Here is a 15,773-nt window from a genome sequence, read left to right on the forward strand (position 1 = left end):
CATGATGCTGGGCCGGATCACCGTTAACGGATCGGTTAACGATGAAAGTACCAGATGCTCCTCGCTGGAATCCGGAATCCCTACTACATGAATGTCGGCGAAAGGAAAACATCAAAAGGGCTTTTTGGTGAAACCACATTTGCTTCACAGCCGACTTCGACCAAATGCATTGTTTCCCTCTGTACTCTTGAAGGCTTCTCAGTTTTATTCACCTTTTTATGCCGACTAAAAAGGTCACCTGCCACATCAGCAAACCTGGCCTATAAATAGCTATCGGCCTTTCGTCTGCGTTCTCTTCTACTCTTCTCTTCTTTGAAAAAGTGGAAGATGATGGATGCCCTAGGCTCCTTCCCTGGTATCTAGCTGTTCGAATTGGTTTTCCTAAGCTGCTCAGAAGAACATCTTGTTTTTCTTTGTCTTCGTCGCCGATCTCGGATTTTTAGGTAAACTTCTGCATGAGCGCATGGTCGTTCTTTCTCATCCGCTCATAAATGGATCTCGTTTTTTCTCTTTAATCTCCCACCGGATTCTACTCCGTTTTGTGTTTATGTTCTTTTCCGAGATCGGTTTTGGAGATTTTTGTGCCCTGATGCTGTATGTTGATTTTTTTTGGACTTCTGACTATCACCTACTTTTCATTGTTACGGATCTAAACTTGGACGGCACGATTGTCAAGTAAAGGAGATGGCTTCTATGTTGTGTACTAAAATCTGAAACGGATATAGAACATCCGTGATCTTCCTTTAAAAGAAACCTTTCCTAGTCCCCTAGGATTACGCGGCGGTGAGTCGTAACAAGTCTCAAGTTTTCTAGCTATTTTTTAATTTGAAACAAGTGATGTGGTATTGTCTTCTGTACATTGGTCTTGTAAGAGTTGGTTATGTGGACAAATAATTCTTATGTTGTCATGCGGTTGCGTTTTGAGAAGGATAACTGGATGATAGGCCATTTCGTTTTGTTTTGCGATTGAGAGGTGGCCTCCAATTCAGTTCATCTGGTGACTTTATTTCAGGAGAATCATGGTTCCGTAGTTGTTTCATGACATGTTTGTAGATTAGCCTTGTCTAAAACGTTCCAGACATTCGGGCATAGGAAAATGAAAAGATATTTTCCTTATAATGAAACCTGGCTTTTGATAATAATAAATGTTAATCTAAAAGAAATTGTGATCTCCATTCCACAACTAATATGTCCATCGGGATGTGTTTTCTTAGGGATTAATTCCACTTCAATTTTCTGTTGTAAATGGGTTATGTAAGTGCTGCCCATGTTGGCTTAATTATTTGCATATGCGTTTTATCTTAGTTTTAATCCTGCTTTCTGTTTGAGCCTCCCCTCATCTCACGCTTGTGGATGTAAAAACAGTCAGCTCTAGCAAGCTGAAATAGTCTACAAATGGAAGAAAAATTCCTTACTTGCCAAGAAGGAATGAAGAAAAATCCTCAGATTAGGACATGGGTCATGTATTTTTTAAATCTGAATACTGACATGATTAATGTGCACAGGTGTGTTCAGGGCAAAAAAAAAAAAAAAAAAGATGAATTCGGGTATAGAGTCAGTTTGTGTCCTGTTTTTGCAACCTGTTGTAAGTGGCAATTCCTTTGTTGTATTTCCAGTTTAATGTTGTTGGGATGTACGGAAGATGATACTTGTTATCATTGTCATGAACATCAATGCATGTGAAGATAAAAGTTGTATGCGATAGTAGGTATTGTTCCTTCAGTTACTGAACAATATAAAGTGACCATGTATTTTTATTTTACTATATTTGTTCAGTTTATGGTTATTACTCCTTAGATTCTTGGTTTTGGAGTTGTTTTCTTCAACCTATCCAACTTTATGGGATTAATCTGTGCATCCAATTTCACCATTATTATTTTGCAGCATGTGTAATTTCTCTACTGGCATCTTTCTTGGACATAAATGTGGTGTAAGGTTTCCATATGTATAATTTGTTTAGTTGCTAGGCGTATTTTTGCCCCAGTTGCCCTATTTGTTATACTTGCTCTGGCTCAAATGAGTACACAAATGTGCATTTTTAAAGGGGTTGCAAAAATGTTGTCTCTCTAACATAAGGTTATTGGTGTTGTGGTTTAAGACAAGAGTAGTTTACTACCTAGTGCAAAAAAAATGCCAAAGGAAAGAAGAGCTCGGTCTGTGTCGTTTGATCGTTCCAGAGTCTCTCCGTTCCCATCCAGCAGCTCAAGCAGCTGCAGCAAGCAACAGTCATCCTCCAACCCTTCCAAATCAGCAGAAGACTTAAAAGAATGGGAAGATGCAAGATGTTCTGTTTGCATGGAGCACCCTCACAATGCTGTTCTCCTCTTATGTTCTTCTCATGACAAGGGATGCCACCCTTATATGTGTGACACCAGCTACCGCCACTCAAATTGCCTTGACCAATATTGTAAAGCATTCGGTGCTGAATCCCCATCAAGTCTTCAGGAATCACCCTCCAGCCCAAATAACTTCACCCATTCGAGGAACCAACAAGAGTATCAAATGCCACAAGGACAATTATTTGGGGAACAACAAACCCAAAATACGATGTTACCCTGCAATGACCAGGAACAAGCTAAGCTTTCTTGCCCCCTGTGTCGAGGAAGAATAAATGGTTGGATTGTTGAGGAGACTGCTCGCCAGTTTATGAATACAAAAACCAGGAGTTGTTCTTGTGAGTCATGCCCATTTGCTGGTACATACGCAGAACTGAGGAAGCATGCCAGGCAAGAACACCCACTTGCACGACCTTCAGAGGTGGACCAGCAAAGACAACGTGATTGGAGGAGATTGGAGAGGCAGCGAGATTTGGGTGATGTACTTAGCACAATCCAATCTGTGCTTGGCGATGAGAGAAGAGGGGGGGTAGATGAAGGATCCCCTTTTCCCATTGCTGGTGACGAGGGAGTGCTCACGTTCTATTTTCTTTTTAGGGTAAGCTCATCAAGCTGGTCATCAGTTCCCTCACGAGTAAGGGGGATGTCAAGGAGTAGGAGAAGAATAATGCTATGGGGAGAGAGTTTTGATAGTAATGAACCTGCAAATAGAGAAAATGACGATGCTCAGGGGCCTGGCTTGGAAGGGGTTTTAGGTTCTTGGCGTCGTAGAAGACGCACTACACCTGATGAAGACAATGAGGAACGATGAATTGCAATTGAGTGACTTCACCTGTCATCATCCTCTTTGAGGTAGTGCCGGCTTGGGTGCTTACTTCAGTGTCAAACGTGAGTTCGTCTGTTTGCGTTATTTTGCTTGCTTGTTTTTTTTTTTTTTTTTTTTAATGGTTTGGTCTCTTATTTACTCGAAAGTTTTCAAGTTCTTAACATAATCGGTGGGTGTTTCAGGTTCTCGGGATGGGAGGAGGTGGTTTAGCTTCGCCGTCGGCAAATCAAGTTTCTGAACGAATTGTGTGATGTAAGTTAATATTTTTTTTGAAGGAAATTCAATTGAGAACAGTTTTGAGTGTTCTCTCAGTCTTGCATGCCTCTCTCTAGGGCGTCGTTTAGTGTTTTGCTATAAGAGAACGTAAATTAAGAGTTTCGGTGATCGACGACCTCCTGGCAAATGGTGTTCGTATCCCAGTGATGTGGGGATTTACTTATTAATAACGCTCGACTGATGACACAACGATGAATCTATGTTAAAGTAACTCTTAACAAAATGGCGCAATGTATCTTTTTAGTTGGTGAGTGGCTTCTCTGTCAAACACTCAATTCTTTTTCTTTTCTTTTCTACAATATTCAATCATGCTCATACAGTCTTACTTTCCCAAAATATTCAATTATATAGCTTACCATTTATAAAACAAAAACAATAATGCAGACAACTTGGAGCTGAAAAACCGGGTGAATCATTGGTTGGACCTGGCTGGTTTTAATGGTTCAGCACCTGAACCGTTAGCGGATAAAAATTTGTTGAGGCTCTCTCAGCACGGTCTTCAATTTCCTTGCATATCCTCTAATAATTATTACATTACCGTTTTCTTACTTTAAGAAATGATAAATAGATATAGGATCTTAGTTACTAATCCGTTTCTATGACTTTGTATAAATTGTCATGTATATTTTTATATATATTTTTGCATTGGAATCGGTCAATAGGTCCACAAGTATCGGTATATATCTTACATCAGCATCCACTTAAAACATAACATTTCTAGTTTAAAATTTGTTATCCTTAAGAAAATATGTTTTATTTTTAATGAATTAAATTAACATATTTTCTTACCAATATATCTAAAAGTGATAAGATAATTAAATCATATTAAAAATACTTACTTAAAATATATGATTGGCTGCTTATATTGTTATTATCTTTTCCATCTATAACTTATCTGAGTAAAATTCCATTTAGACAAGAATTTTTTAGTTGGTCTACTCAGATTTGGTTGTTCTTTTTTATTATTTTTAATAGGCGTATCTTTTTTTTTAGTTTTTTCCATTGCAAAAATATTAGTAACAACAATTATATATAATATAAATAGATAAATAAGAATATGTATCATAACATGTTTTCAATAATTATTAATGTGTCAATTACGTTTAAAGTAATAAAAGTTCTAAACAATTTTACACAAAATCAAAATTATATACTTGAGTATTTTCCTTATTTTTTATATTTTAAAATATGTTTTTTTGATAGTTAAAGAAAAAGGAGCACTAGAAACACAACCTCTCTCTCTCTCTCTCTTGTAACCTTTGTCATAGAGAGTTACAACACTCAATAATTTTTCTAGTGCTAAATCGGTAATGTGTTTGAGAATGCTAACTATGAAAAGAAAGAAATACCATTGTGGATAGTAGATGGAATGGAGATGAGAATGACGAAATACCATTGTGGATAGTAGATGGAATGGAGATGAGAATGACTAAGTTTGCCTTTGAGGAATTTCTCCATAAAGCCACCTACTTCCTTTTATGAGGCAATGGGATCACAGTGTAGTGGGTATTCAATGGCTATCCCAATACGGTGACACCATTTGCAATTTCAAGGAGCGATAATAGACTTTACTGACATGGATGACGAATATGTTTACCTACAAGGTACTGGAAATCCAACCTTGGGGAAGACTAGCAAAGTTTGCAAGCTTGCAAAATATGGGGAGGATATATGAGAAAGAGGATGAAGGATAGAGTTATTACCATAGAAGTTACAAGAAGAAGAAGTTTGTGGCGAACGGGACAAAAAAATTGCTCAAATATAAGTTCGTGTCCATCAACCAAAAGTTTAGAGGGCAAGGTTCTCAAGCAAGGGAGAACTTTTTACAATTTTGGTAGTTTAAGGGCTTGTTTGGAACCCACAAAAAGAAAGAAAAAAAAGGGAGAGAAATGTATTTTCTATTGTTTGGCAGTAGAGAATCATTGAGAGAAAAGAAAATAAGAGAGAAAATCACTTTCTCTCTTAGTTAATAAATTTTCTCTTACAAAATGATAGAATTTGGGGTGAAAAGAAAATAAATAGAAACTTGAGAGAAAATTTTAATCATTAAAATTTTAAAATTTACTATTTTATTTTATTTTCATTTTCCTCGTGTATCCAAACAAGTGAAACTATATTTCTCTTCTCCTTTCTCTCTCATTTTCCATGGACATCCAAATGAGAGAAAAGAAACATTTTTTTTTCTCTTTCTCTTCTCTTCCTTTTCTTATCTCTCCACTTTTTTTGTGTTCCAAACACAGTCTAAGAGTTGAGGTTTCATATTGTAATTGAGTTGGCACAATAGTTATAGGATTGTCAGTGATATAGTTAAGCTTTTGCACATTGAATTTCTAGAGAATTGGTTAATCAATAAAATCATGGCTTTGGCTTAGTCCAAGAGGTGATTGACCACCAATTAACAAGGTCATAGTATCCCCCACGTCCATATTTATCTCTCCATCCACCGGTTCTCTCTTCCTACACACTTGACCCTATTTCTCTCCTTTCCTAAATCTCTCTTTTCCTCCGCATGATCTATCTTTTCCCCTCTCTCTCTATGCTAGCAACCAAACACCACTTTTCTCACTCTATCACTAGAACTCTCGTATTTCTTCAGTCATCTGACTCATCTCTCTCTTTCATTCTTGCACCCCATGACCTTCCCTCTCTCTCATCCACCTAATTTTCTACTACCTTCACTTGCATGGATGATTGACATTAAGCTTCTCTCTTTTGGATCTTTGTTCATTAGTTCAACCTTCTAAAGAACAATCAAGAGTAATTTTCTCGATCTATGTCATCTATTTATATTAAAATATTGCCATGTTTCGTAAGTAAGCAAAATTAATTGAGAACTCAAAGTTGAAAATACTCCTTTAATACGTACTATCCTTCCTTTTCTTACTTCGTTCTTCATCTCCCTTCCCCCTTGATCCACGTGACATAAAGTTGAAAGGCGAGCATATGTTTTCTCTTTCCTCTTTCTTCATTGTTTTTATTTGGTTTGGACAAAGCCACGAAGGTATAGAATAATATGAAGGAAGAAAATATTTTTCACTGTGTTTTAAATTCATGAAGACAAGTATTTATAGTTTACAGATAGATAAGATTACATGATATGAGTTATCAGTTATTTTTACCATACAAGATAAGAATTATCTTTGTGATTACGGATAAGTATTATTTATTATTTCTATCATGCCCCCGCAAGATGGAGTTCTGAGAGGGGAGTCCAATCTTGGTCTTAAAGAGGATGAAGTGTGTTCGTGGAAGTGATTTGGTGAGAGCATATACTAACTGATCAGCAGAGGAGACATGAGTAAACTGAAGAGTACCACTCTAAACTTGTTCTCAAATGAAGTGGTAGTCCAAAACTTCATGTTTCATGAGAGAATGAAATACTGGATTAGAGCACAAATTTATAGCACTGACATTGTCACATTAAAACACTGGTTGTTGTGGAAGAAAAACTCCAAGTTCGGTGAGAAGAGAGTAGATCCAACGGATCTTAGCTATAGTGGTTACAATAGAGCGATATTTCACCTCAGTAGAGGAGTGAGCTACAATCTGTTGCTTAGAACTCCAAAAGATATAATTATGACCTAGGTAATAAGATAGACACCTATGGAAGTGAAATCATTCTTGTTTCCTGCCTAGTCAACATCAAAGAACGAGTGAAGAGACAAGATTATCGATGGAGGACAATGCCATGATCCAGAGTCCAACAAAGATAGCATAACAATCACTTAACAACATCCCCGTGGTTAGTAGTAGGGCACTGTATAAAGTGAGATAACTTATTCACCATGTAAGCAATGTTAAGGCATGTGACAAGTATTGAAGACTACCAACAACAATTTGATATTCAGATGGATCAGAGAGTGTCGTGCTAGACTGAAGTGTGAGTGTAGATGTTGTGTCAAGAGGCGTAGTTATAGGATTTGTATTTGTCTTATGTGTACGAGCAAGGAGATTAAAAATATACCGGCGCGTTGACCCAGAAGTAATCCTTGATAATGAGAATCAACTTCAATTCCGAGAAAGTAAGTCAAGGAGCCAAGATCCTTGAGTGAAAATCGTTTAGCAAGAATGTGGATGAACATTACCATAACTTGATCATTGTCTCCTATAATAATGATGTCATCCACATAGACCAGAATATACAATACAATAGTACATGTGTGAGAGATAAATAGAGAGGAGTATGCATGAGAGTTGGTGAAGTCAGAGGTGATAAGAAATTGGTGCAATTCATGATACCAAGCATGTGGAACTTGCTTGAAACCGTAGATAGCCTTGTGAAGTTTGCAAACATGGTGGGGATGATCACGATTAATGAAACTTGGTGGTCGTTCCATAAAAACATCATAAGACAAGGTGCCTTGGAGAAACACATTATTGACATCAAGTTATCGAAGTGACCAACCACAACTTATGGCAAGGCTACGAATAATGTGAATAGTGGTAGGTTTGACGACGAGACTAAAGGTTTCATGACAATCAATCCCAAGGCATTGTTGAAACCCTTTGGTAACTAAGTGAGCTTTGTACTTGTCAATAAAGACATCAAATAGATATTTAGTATGAAAAATCCATTTGCAACCAACCAAATTTTGCGAGGGATCCGAGGGAACAAGTTCCCATGTCCCATTCCGAACAAGAGCATTATACTCATCAGACATAGTCTGACATCATTTGGGATCGGTGAGAGCTTAAGTCACAGTTGTTGGTTCACAGTTAGCAAATGTAGGAATCTAGGTTGTGAGGTTTAATTTTTGGATGGGCTTGGAAACGTTGTTATTGGATCTGGTGACAATAACCCAGGAGCGGAGAAAATAGGTAGGGATGATGGGTGTGAATCGTCAGACGTTTGAGTGGGGTTAGGTGTGAGGTCTTGAATGGAGCTTGTAGAGGGTTCATGGATCAAAGTTGTGGTTAATGTGTTGGTAACCAAAAGTAAGGACATAGAGGGACACGAGTGGGAGAGTGTGTCAAATGAAGGACGGTTGAGGTGAGACTAAAGTGTTGTGAAGGGGAAGATAGACTCAGCGAATTTAACATAACGTGATACATAAAGACGAGAGGTAGTTGGTTCAAGACATAAATAAGCACTTTGAGTTACCCAAAAAAGACACAAGGAGAGGAATGCAGAGAGAGTTTGTGGGAAGAGTATGGCTTGAGTCATGAATAACATAAACAACCAAAACTTTAGAGTTTAGTGTAGTGAGGAGGAGTGCCAAAATGTTTGGCATATGGAGAAAGAAGATTAAGTGTGGGAGTAGGTAGACGATTGATAAGATAGACAACAATGGAGAAACCATATGACTAGTAAGATAGAGGTACAGAGACACGAAAAATAAGAGACATACATGTTTTGACAATATAACGATGTCATCGTTCGAAATACCCATTGTGTTCAGGTGTATGTGGAGGAGAGGTGAGATGAGACATGCTATTGGTAGCTAGAAATCAACAAGGGATTTAAACTGGACAAATATATCAAACACATGTGATTTTTGTTTAAGAAGGTAAAACCAAATATACTCTATAAAGTGATCAACAAAAGTAACATAATATTTAAAATAATCAATAGAATAAATAAGAGAAGTTCGGACATCCGAGAAAATAATGTCAAGAGGGGAAGAAGAGACTAGAAACAAGTGTAATGTTTTACTCTTATTGCTTTGACAAGAATTGCAATTGAAATTAAAATTTAGAGTATGAGATAAATCTTACTAAAAAGTGGACACGATGTGCCTAAGAATTGTAGACGATGGATGACCTAAGCAATGATGCCACACAATTGAAGTGGTCTTGACACTGGAAAAGGCGATTATTAGTGAAAACTAGACTAAGGACGATAACCATTCATATACACCATCCTTAGTTGAACCTTGCAAAAGTGTTTCTTTCGGGCAAACAAAAAGTAGGTAAGAATTCAATGGGAATGTTATTAGATTTATAGAATTGAGAAATAGAAATAAGATTCTTTTGTATAGTAGGAACACATAGAACATTATTTAAGGAAAATTTATGTGAAGGTGTAGAGAGAGATTTGTAACTAGTATGAGTAATAAGGAGACCCTTGCCATCACTGATCATAATATCATCAGTGTTATCACCAATCATAAAGTCATCAATGCCATCATAAAGAGTATGAATAGAGAGATTACTCAAGTCCGTGGTAACATGGTGTGGTGCTTCACTATTCAGAAGTCAAGTAGACCCAATAGGAGAGTTGGTGGTTGCAAGATATGCTCATGGTTGTCATGATGCCAAAGGGAGAGGTCGCCAATGAGGTGGTTGGCGAGGAGCCTAGGGTGGTGGCATGAGCGGTTGCATCTGACAAAAGATAGGACATTGTGGAATGGTGTGTCCTTTTTCATGACACCACTGGCAACTACCAAGGTAGGGTTGAGGTTGAGATCGACCATCTGGAGTGACGGTGTTAATGAGACTTGAGGCAAGAGCTTGTGATGGGCGGTGGGAGGATGCCCCATGTTGTCGTCGATTATGATTACCTGATTTGACAAAATTGGAGTGAGAATTAGCGGGATTTGCATAAGTTGGAAGTGGAGAGGAGTGAGTTTGATGGACATGTAGTGAAGATTCCTTGTTGATGAGTTTTTTACACAGTTCATCAAAATAAATTGGTGTGTCACGACCATTGATAATATCAACAAGTGGTTTGTAATTATTGTCCAGTTCATCCAAAATTTTCTCAATGATATCCTCTGCATCTATAGGTTTTCCTAGAGCCACAAGTTCATCAACGCGTGTTTTAATAAAATGTATATACTCGAAAATTGTTTGAGATCCCTTAGTGGCATGCTTGAGTTGTTCCTTGATCTGCTTGATGTGACTATGTGAAGGCCAAGCACAAGTACGGGTGAGAGTATTCCAAGCTTCACGACAGGTAGTTGATTGAGTGATAAGCAGAATGAGAGATGGCATGAGATAGCTGACAAGAGCACCAAAAATCAGTTTGTCCTGACAAAACTATGTATAGTATTCGGGATTAGGAGCAACGATCATTGACTGTCTTTGTGGCTGAGGCCATAGAAAGAACCATCAACAAACTTGTAGAGATCATAACCAATAAGAATGACTTCCATCTAAATCTTCCAGCAAAGATAATTGGTGGATGATAGTTTGACAAAATTGTGGATGTTGATCAAGAGGTTTCGTTGGGTCATGGGCATTGGGAATGGTGGTTTGAGTCTCTTCAAGAGCCATGAGCACAAAGTCAGATGAGGTTTCGAGAAGCAAATTTTTTTTCTCGCACGTGTGAGATTAACACATGGGGCTCACATGGACGTCGTGCATCGACCTCTTCTCTGAGACTTCGATTAATCAGAGATCTGATCAATCAAAACTCAGACCAAAGGTATGGGACGTGGAGGAAGGAGGATGAGCAAAGGTAGCGGTGTCATTGAACGATCCTTAGGGTTTAGCTATTGTGGTGGCGATGAGCCTGTAGTTGCGGCTGTGGTGCCTTTCCTCTACTCGACGACAACAAAGATGATGTTAAACATCGTCGGTGCCTCGTAGGTGTCACAGATGGCAGATCATCGGTGAAGGAGTGGTCATCGAAAAGTTCTATTGACGTTGGCGATGAGCAATAGTAAGCGGAAAGAGGTAATCGGCTCAACGAGTTACCTGGCTTATGGTTCCATCAACGACGACGTTGGTTGATCGAACGTGACCACAAACAATGTCAAATTTTTCTAATGACGATCGATGGTTATGGACAGAGGAACAACTAACTTCTCTCTCTAGATGTAGGAGAGGAATTTCCATAGAGGGTTCCAAACAGGAGCGACGTTGCGGCTATGAGTCTTCAACGACTAGAAGAGGAATTGCTTAAAGAGATCGATCGCTCTGATAATTAGAAGGAAGATAATACTGTACTTTACATTCATGAATATAAGTATTAATGGTTTACATATAGATAATATTACATTGTTGATTTTCAGAAGTCCATGGATTTAACTCATGGAAAAAAAAAAGACCCACTAGGAGAAAACAAGAGGAAGAATAGGTTATGAAATTTTATTTTAACCCTTCCCCTTAAACTCAATTTATAAATGAATAAAACTACAATATTATAATTATGCCCCTATAATTTAACCTAATTACATCAATACCATCTCTTGTGAGATTTTACCCTCCTGCCATCACTATGTGAACCTATGGGATTTGAGCCCATCTTCCACATATCTCGGATGTGTGGGTTTTCCTTGGTCTTATAGGTTTGAACTCATCTTCTAATACACGTGGATGTATGGGTCTCCTTTGGTCGTGTGAGTTTGGGCCCATATTCCAACACTCCACCTCAAGTTGGGGGTGAGAGAACATCATGAACACCCAGTTTGTTGAAAATGGTGTATAGGATCTAATCGTATAAAATGGCAGTCCACCATATTTGCGAACATACATGATAAGAGTTATCAGTTATCTTTATTTTCCAACACTCCCCCTTAAGTTGGGGGTGAGAGAACATCATGAACACCTAGTTTGCTGCAAATGGTGTATAGGATCTAATCGTATAAAATGGCAGTCCACCATATTTTCCAACATACATGATAAGAGTTATTGGTTATCTCTATCAACAATATAAGAGTTATCTTTGGGATATTGGATAAGTATTACCTGTTATGTGTACTTCGATTTTTTTTAATATGTGTACTTGAAATGTTTAAGTAACTATTTTAGGGCCAAATTTGGAGGAGTTTGTTTGCTGGTCCACCGCTAAGGAAGACGACGCGCACCGAGAGGAAGACGATGGTTTAATTTTTCCTAAGTTAAGGAAAAATTAAACCATCGTAATAAGAATAAGAATTTATATTTTTTTATAAAATAATTATTTTTATTTATTTAATATATTTATTTTATAATTACTATATTGAATTAGTGATTTAATAGTCATAATTAAAATATTTTTAAAATAAATATTTGATAAATTGTTTTGGTTTAATTATCCCATTGCTATAATTAATTAAACCAATGGTTTTAAATTTTGTGATAATATATTATTAATTATTAATACATAAAAATATATATTATTTAATTGATAAATATATTTATTTATTTATTATATTTATATTTATTATTATATTAAATTACTGAGTTTTAATGTTAAAATATTTCTTATGTTATTACAAAATAATTTATTTATTTATTATATGCGCTTTTGTTATGTTTTAATTTTTTTATTAATTTTTAATCATTTATTCTAGTCACACGTAATTATTTTATTAATTTATAATAAACTATAATCATTAAGTAATATAATATATTTTATCGTTAATTAGGATATTAACATATTTTAATACTACACGTTAAATCACTTATAAGTGTAATAATCATATTTATTTTGGTTAATTATCTAATTAAGTATATATTCTATTTAAGTATACTATAAAAGGTTACTCATTCTCTTGTTTATATCATACTTTTTATTTGGGGGCACTAACACTAAAATCTGTTTTTCAGTGCACTTGAACTTGTCTACACTAACACCAAAAGATGAGTTGAAGTTGAATAAATTTATTTAAATTTAATTCAATTATTCACTTCAATTCAAGTTCGTTGTGGACTTAACCCCCACATAAGAAAAGGATGATTGCACACATGGTTAGGGTCAGCCCTCGAGTGAGCAACGGCTACCCTTGGTCGTTTTAAGCGGAGGCACGAAGACGGCTCGTCGCTCTAGTCCTCCTCGTTCTTTACCAATTTAAAAACGTGTGTACGTATCCGTATTTGTTGTCGTCATATTTTGCTCTTTAAAAGATACGTAGTCCTACTTTCTTTTCCTTCTTCCCGCCCATGCCGCCGATGGAACGACAGGATTTAAGAGTTCACACTCGCTCGGGCTCTCTCATTTGCATTTCTCCCTTTTAGCACAATGTCAGTCTGCTTCTCTTTCCCGATCGCTTCCAATCCACTGAAGAAGAGATAAAAATGCAAAACGGCCGTTCTAGGCATTCTCCAACTACGGCTAGGGTTCTCTACCATGGATTCTCCCAAAACCAATGAAATCGGCGCCAAGTCTCCTCCATTGCAGGTAGTCTTTCCTTTGATTCTTGCCGCAATGCTGTTTTTTATGTAAACATATATGCGCTGCCTATTGCAGTTGCGCAATTATTCGTTTCATGTAGTATCAGTAGATGTTCTTTATGTCTCTCTAGGGTTTATTTTGAGGCTGAAGTGTGATACTTTGGATGGTTGTCTGCATTTCAAGGGATTATTTTGATTTCAGACCGCGAATTTCCTGGTGATCTGTTCTGGAATCTTTCTGGATTGCATTCCAAAAAACTAAGATTAACAAGATTACTAGATTTGGTTGGAGATATCTGTTATTCTTATCTTCTTTGTTTTTTTTTTACTTTTAATCTTGAGTCAGTAAGTGATGAAATTAAATACTTATTTAACCCCCAACATTAGCTGCACTCAGTAATGAAGTTTTTTCAAGTACAGGGGTCTGTACATTTCTCAGAAAAATAAATAAATCTCGTAAGGGTCTGTTCAGTGCTCCATTCTTTTTTCCTTTGCTGCTTTTTGTTCATCGGCTTGTTGATTGTTCAATATTGAAATCCCAAAAAGAGCTGTATATGGTAGGTTTTTTGCTCTTTGAATGCCTCATGTTGTTTCTGTCTACATCTTTTTAAGTAGGGAATTAGTCCCGACTCCATTCTCTTCTTTAGACTGGCTGTTGTCCATGTTTCACTCCATTTCCTACCTGGGACCTGGTAGATCTGTCTGTTCTCTAATCAGAGGTTATGTCATATGGGCAGCTGCAGGGACAATACCTTCATTCCTCTGGCAACTCTGCTTGGGAACCAAAGAAAGTCCATTTCTCCACTGGACAACAAAAAAAAAAATTCAATCTTTTTCTTCTGCATATGACTGGAACTGAACAGAAGGTTTTTTGATAATTTTTTGTTGATTTACCAATTTCATAGCTGAAAACGTTCAGGGTAGTGCAGATTTTTTTGTCTTAACTGCATGGATCAGGATCTTTTGATGTTTCAAGTAAGGTGGAACTGTTATATGGTTAATGAGTTGAAAGCAAAGAGATATGTTGTGTGGTTGTGTTTGCTTGACCTGAATCACTTAGGTTAGCCTGAAGCTAAAGTTTGATCTCACCTGGCTTGTGTATTTGGGTCTTCTACCCCTCTTTCTGTCTCTCTCTTTCTCTGTCTATCTGTCTGTCTCTCTCTCTCTGGTAAGAGGGGGTTGTATTTTAGTTAAGGTAGGGGTTGAATTTGCATCATGCAGGTTCATATCTGGGCTCTATACTGCATCGAAGGAAGATTTGGTTAACATGAACTTAATTTTTTGGATTCTCTATTTTAAATGAAAGTTTTGTTTACTGCTGAATCGAAATTTCATCATGTTCCTCTTCCAAAAAATATACTTTAGCATTCCAATCTATATAATGGAGCCTTGCTGCTTAAGGGCAAAATGTGGCCTTATTACCGGAACAATGTTCTACTACCTAATTTGTATGCCTACTGCGAATTTGGCACTATCTTATATGCCATTAGAGTGAGAAGTGCCTAATGCTACCTTCTGAGTAGCAGTGTAGTGACTCTGGGCTTGCATGGCTGCTATTGCTGCAAAGGCTTAGTGCTTATGGTAAGGGGCCAGCATTTTGAGCTCCTTTATGGCATTGGAACAAAATTATGCCTTGGGGACAGCAAGTGCACAAGGAGTTTGAGTGGTGCACATCCATTCTTCTCTCACTTGAGTAGTATTCTTCACTTCAAAACATTTTAGTCCACTTGCAGCAGTCTTAGAGAGGAGAAGGATTTCCTTTTCCGGCACAGGAGAATCCATATTAAATTGGAATATTTTGAAGATTGGGATCATCCTCTCTCATCCATCTCTGGATTCTCATTTACCTTTTGGTAGATGAAATATGCAGATCTTTAAGTTAACTTCATTTTCTTGCCTTCCAAATGTACTGACAGAAGCAAATTAACAAATTCCTGATTCCTTTCTAAATTAATATGAAAAAAATGAAGATTTGGGAGAAGTAAGAGGAGAAATTGCGAGGAAAAGAGAAAGGAGAAAGAAATTTCTCTGAAGAGTCGGTGCACGACCATCTTCTTAAATAATTGTCTTGGGGTATAATTATAGAAAGGCCCCTATACACTTAATAAACTTTATTCTCTGTATACCTCCCTAACTATACATCCTATGTACATGAAAATTTAGCCACTGACATAACATGCAAAATAAGATCAAAATACCAAAGTACCTTTGGATGTATTTTCTAAGACTCCCCTTCAAGCTGGAGTGTATATATCCAGGAGTCCCAACTTGTTGCAAAATGACAAAAACTCTCATTT

General features: G+C 37.0%; 2 protein-coding genes across 3 annotated transcripts in view; both read left to right on the forward strand.

The window, feature by feature from the left end:
- The first annotated feature begins 308 nt into the window (after positions 1–308).
- Positions 309–3,546, forward strand: LOC137950717 (uncharacterized). Of its 2 annotated transcripts, none has more exons than XM_068797321.1 (3): positions 309–443; positions 1,885–3,224; positions 3,345–3,546. In XM_068797321.1, exon 2 carries the CDS (start codon positions 2,131–2,133, stop codon positions 3,145–3,147), a length of 1,017 nt encoding a protein of 338 aa, XP_068653422.1. In that variant the 5' UTR covers positions 309–443; positions 1,885–2,130; the 3' UTR covers positions 3,148–3,224; positions 3,345–3,546. The 2 variants fall into 2 exon arrangements, with proteins under 2 accessions (XP_068653422.1, XP_068653420.1); XM_068797319.1 differs by having other exon boundaries at positions 2,099–3,224.
- Positions 3,547–13,262: 9,716 nt separating this feature from the next.
- The window catches only part of LOC137949368 (uncharacterized), a 34,847-nt gene continuing 32,336 nt past the window's right edge, over positions 13,263–15,773 (forward strand). Inside the window, exons 1-2 of the mRNA XM_068795440.1 lie at positions 13,263–13,483; positions 14,214–14,342. Of these exons, the coding sequence (XP_068651541.1) occupies positions 13,433–13,483; positions 14,214–14,342 (180 nt within the window). The 5' untranslated portion in view covers positions 13,263–13,432. The remainder of the gene's footprint in view (positions 13,484–14,213; positions 14,343–15,773) is intronic.

Source organism: Aristolochia californica, unplaced genomic scaffold (genome assembly GCF_029961685.1).
Source record: "Aristolochia californica isolate CCGP_79_NKW_82.1479 unplaced genomic scaffold, dmAriCali1.0.hap1 SCAF_14, whole genome shotgun sequence".
Classification (NCBI taxonomy): domain Eukaryota; kingdom Viridiplantae; phylum Streptophyta; class Magnoliopsida; order Piperales; family Aristolochiaceae; genus Aristolochia; species Aristolochia californica.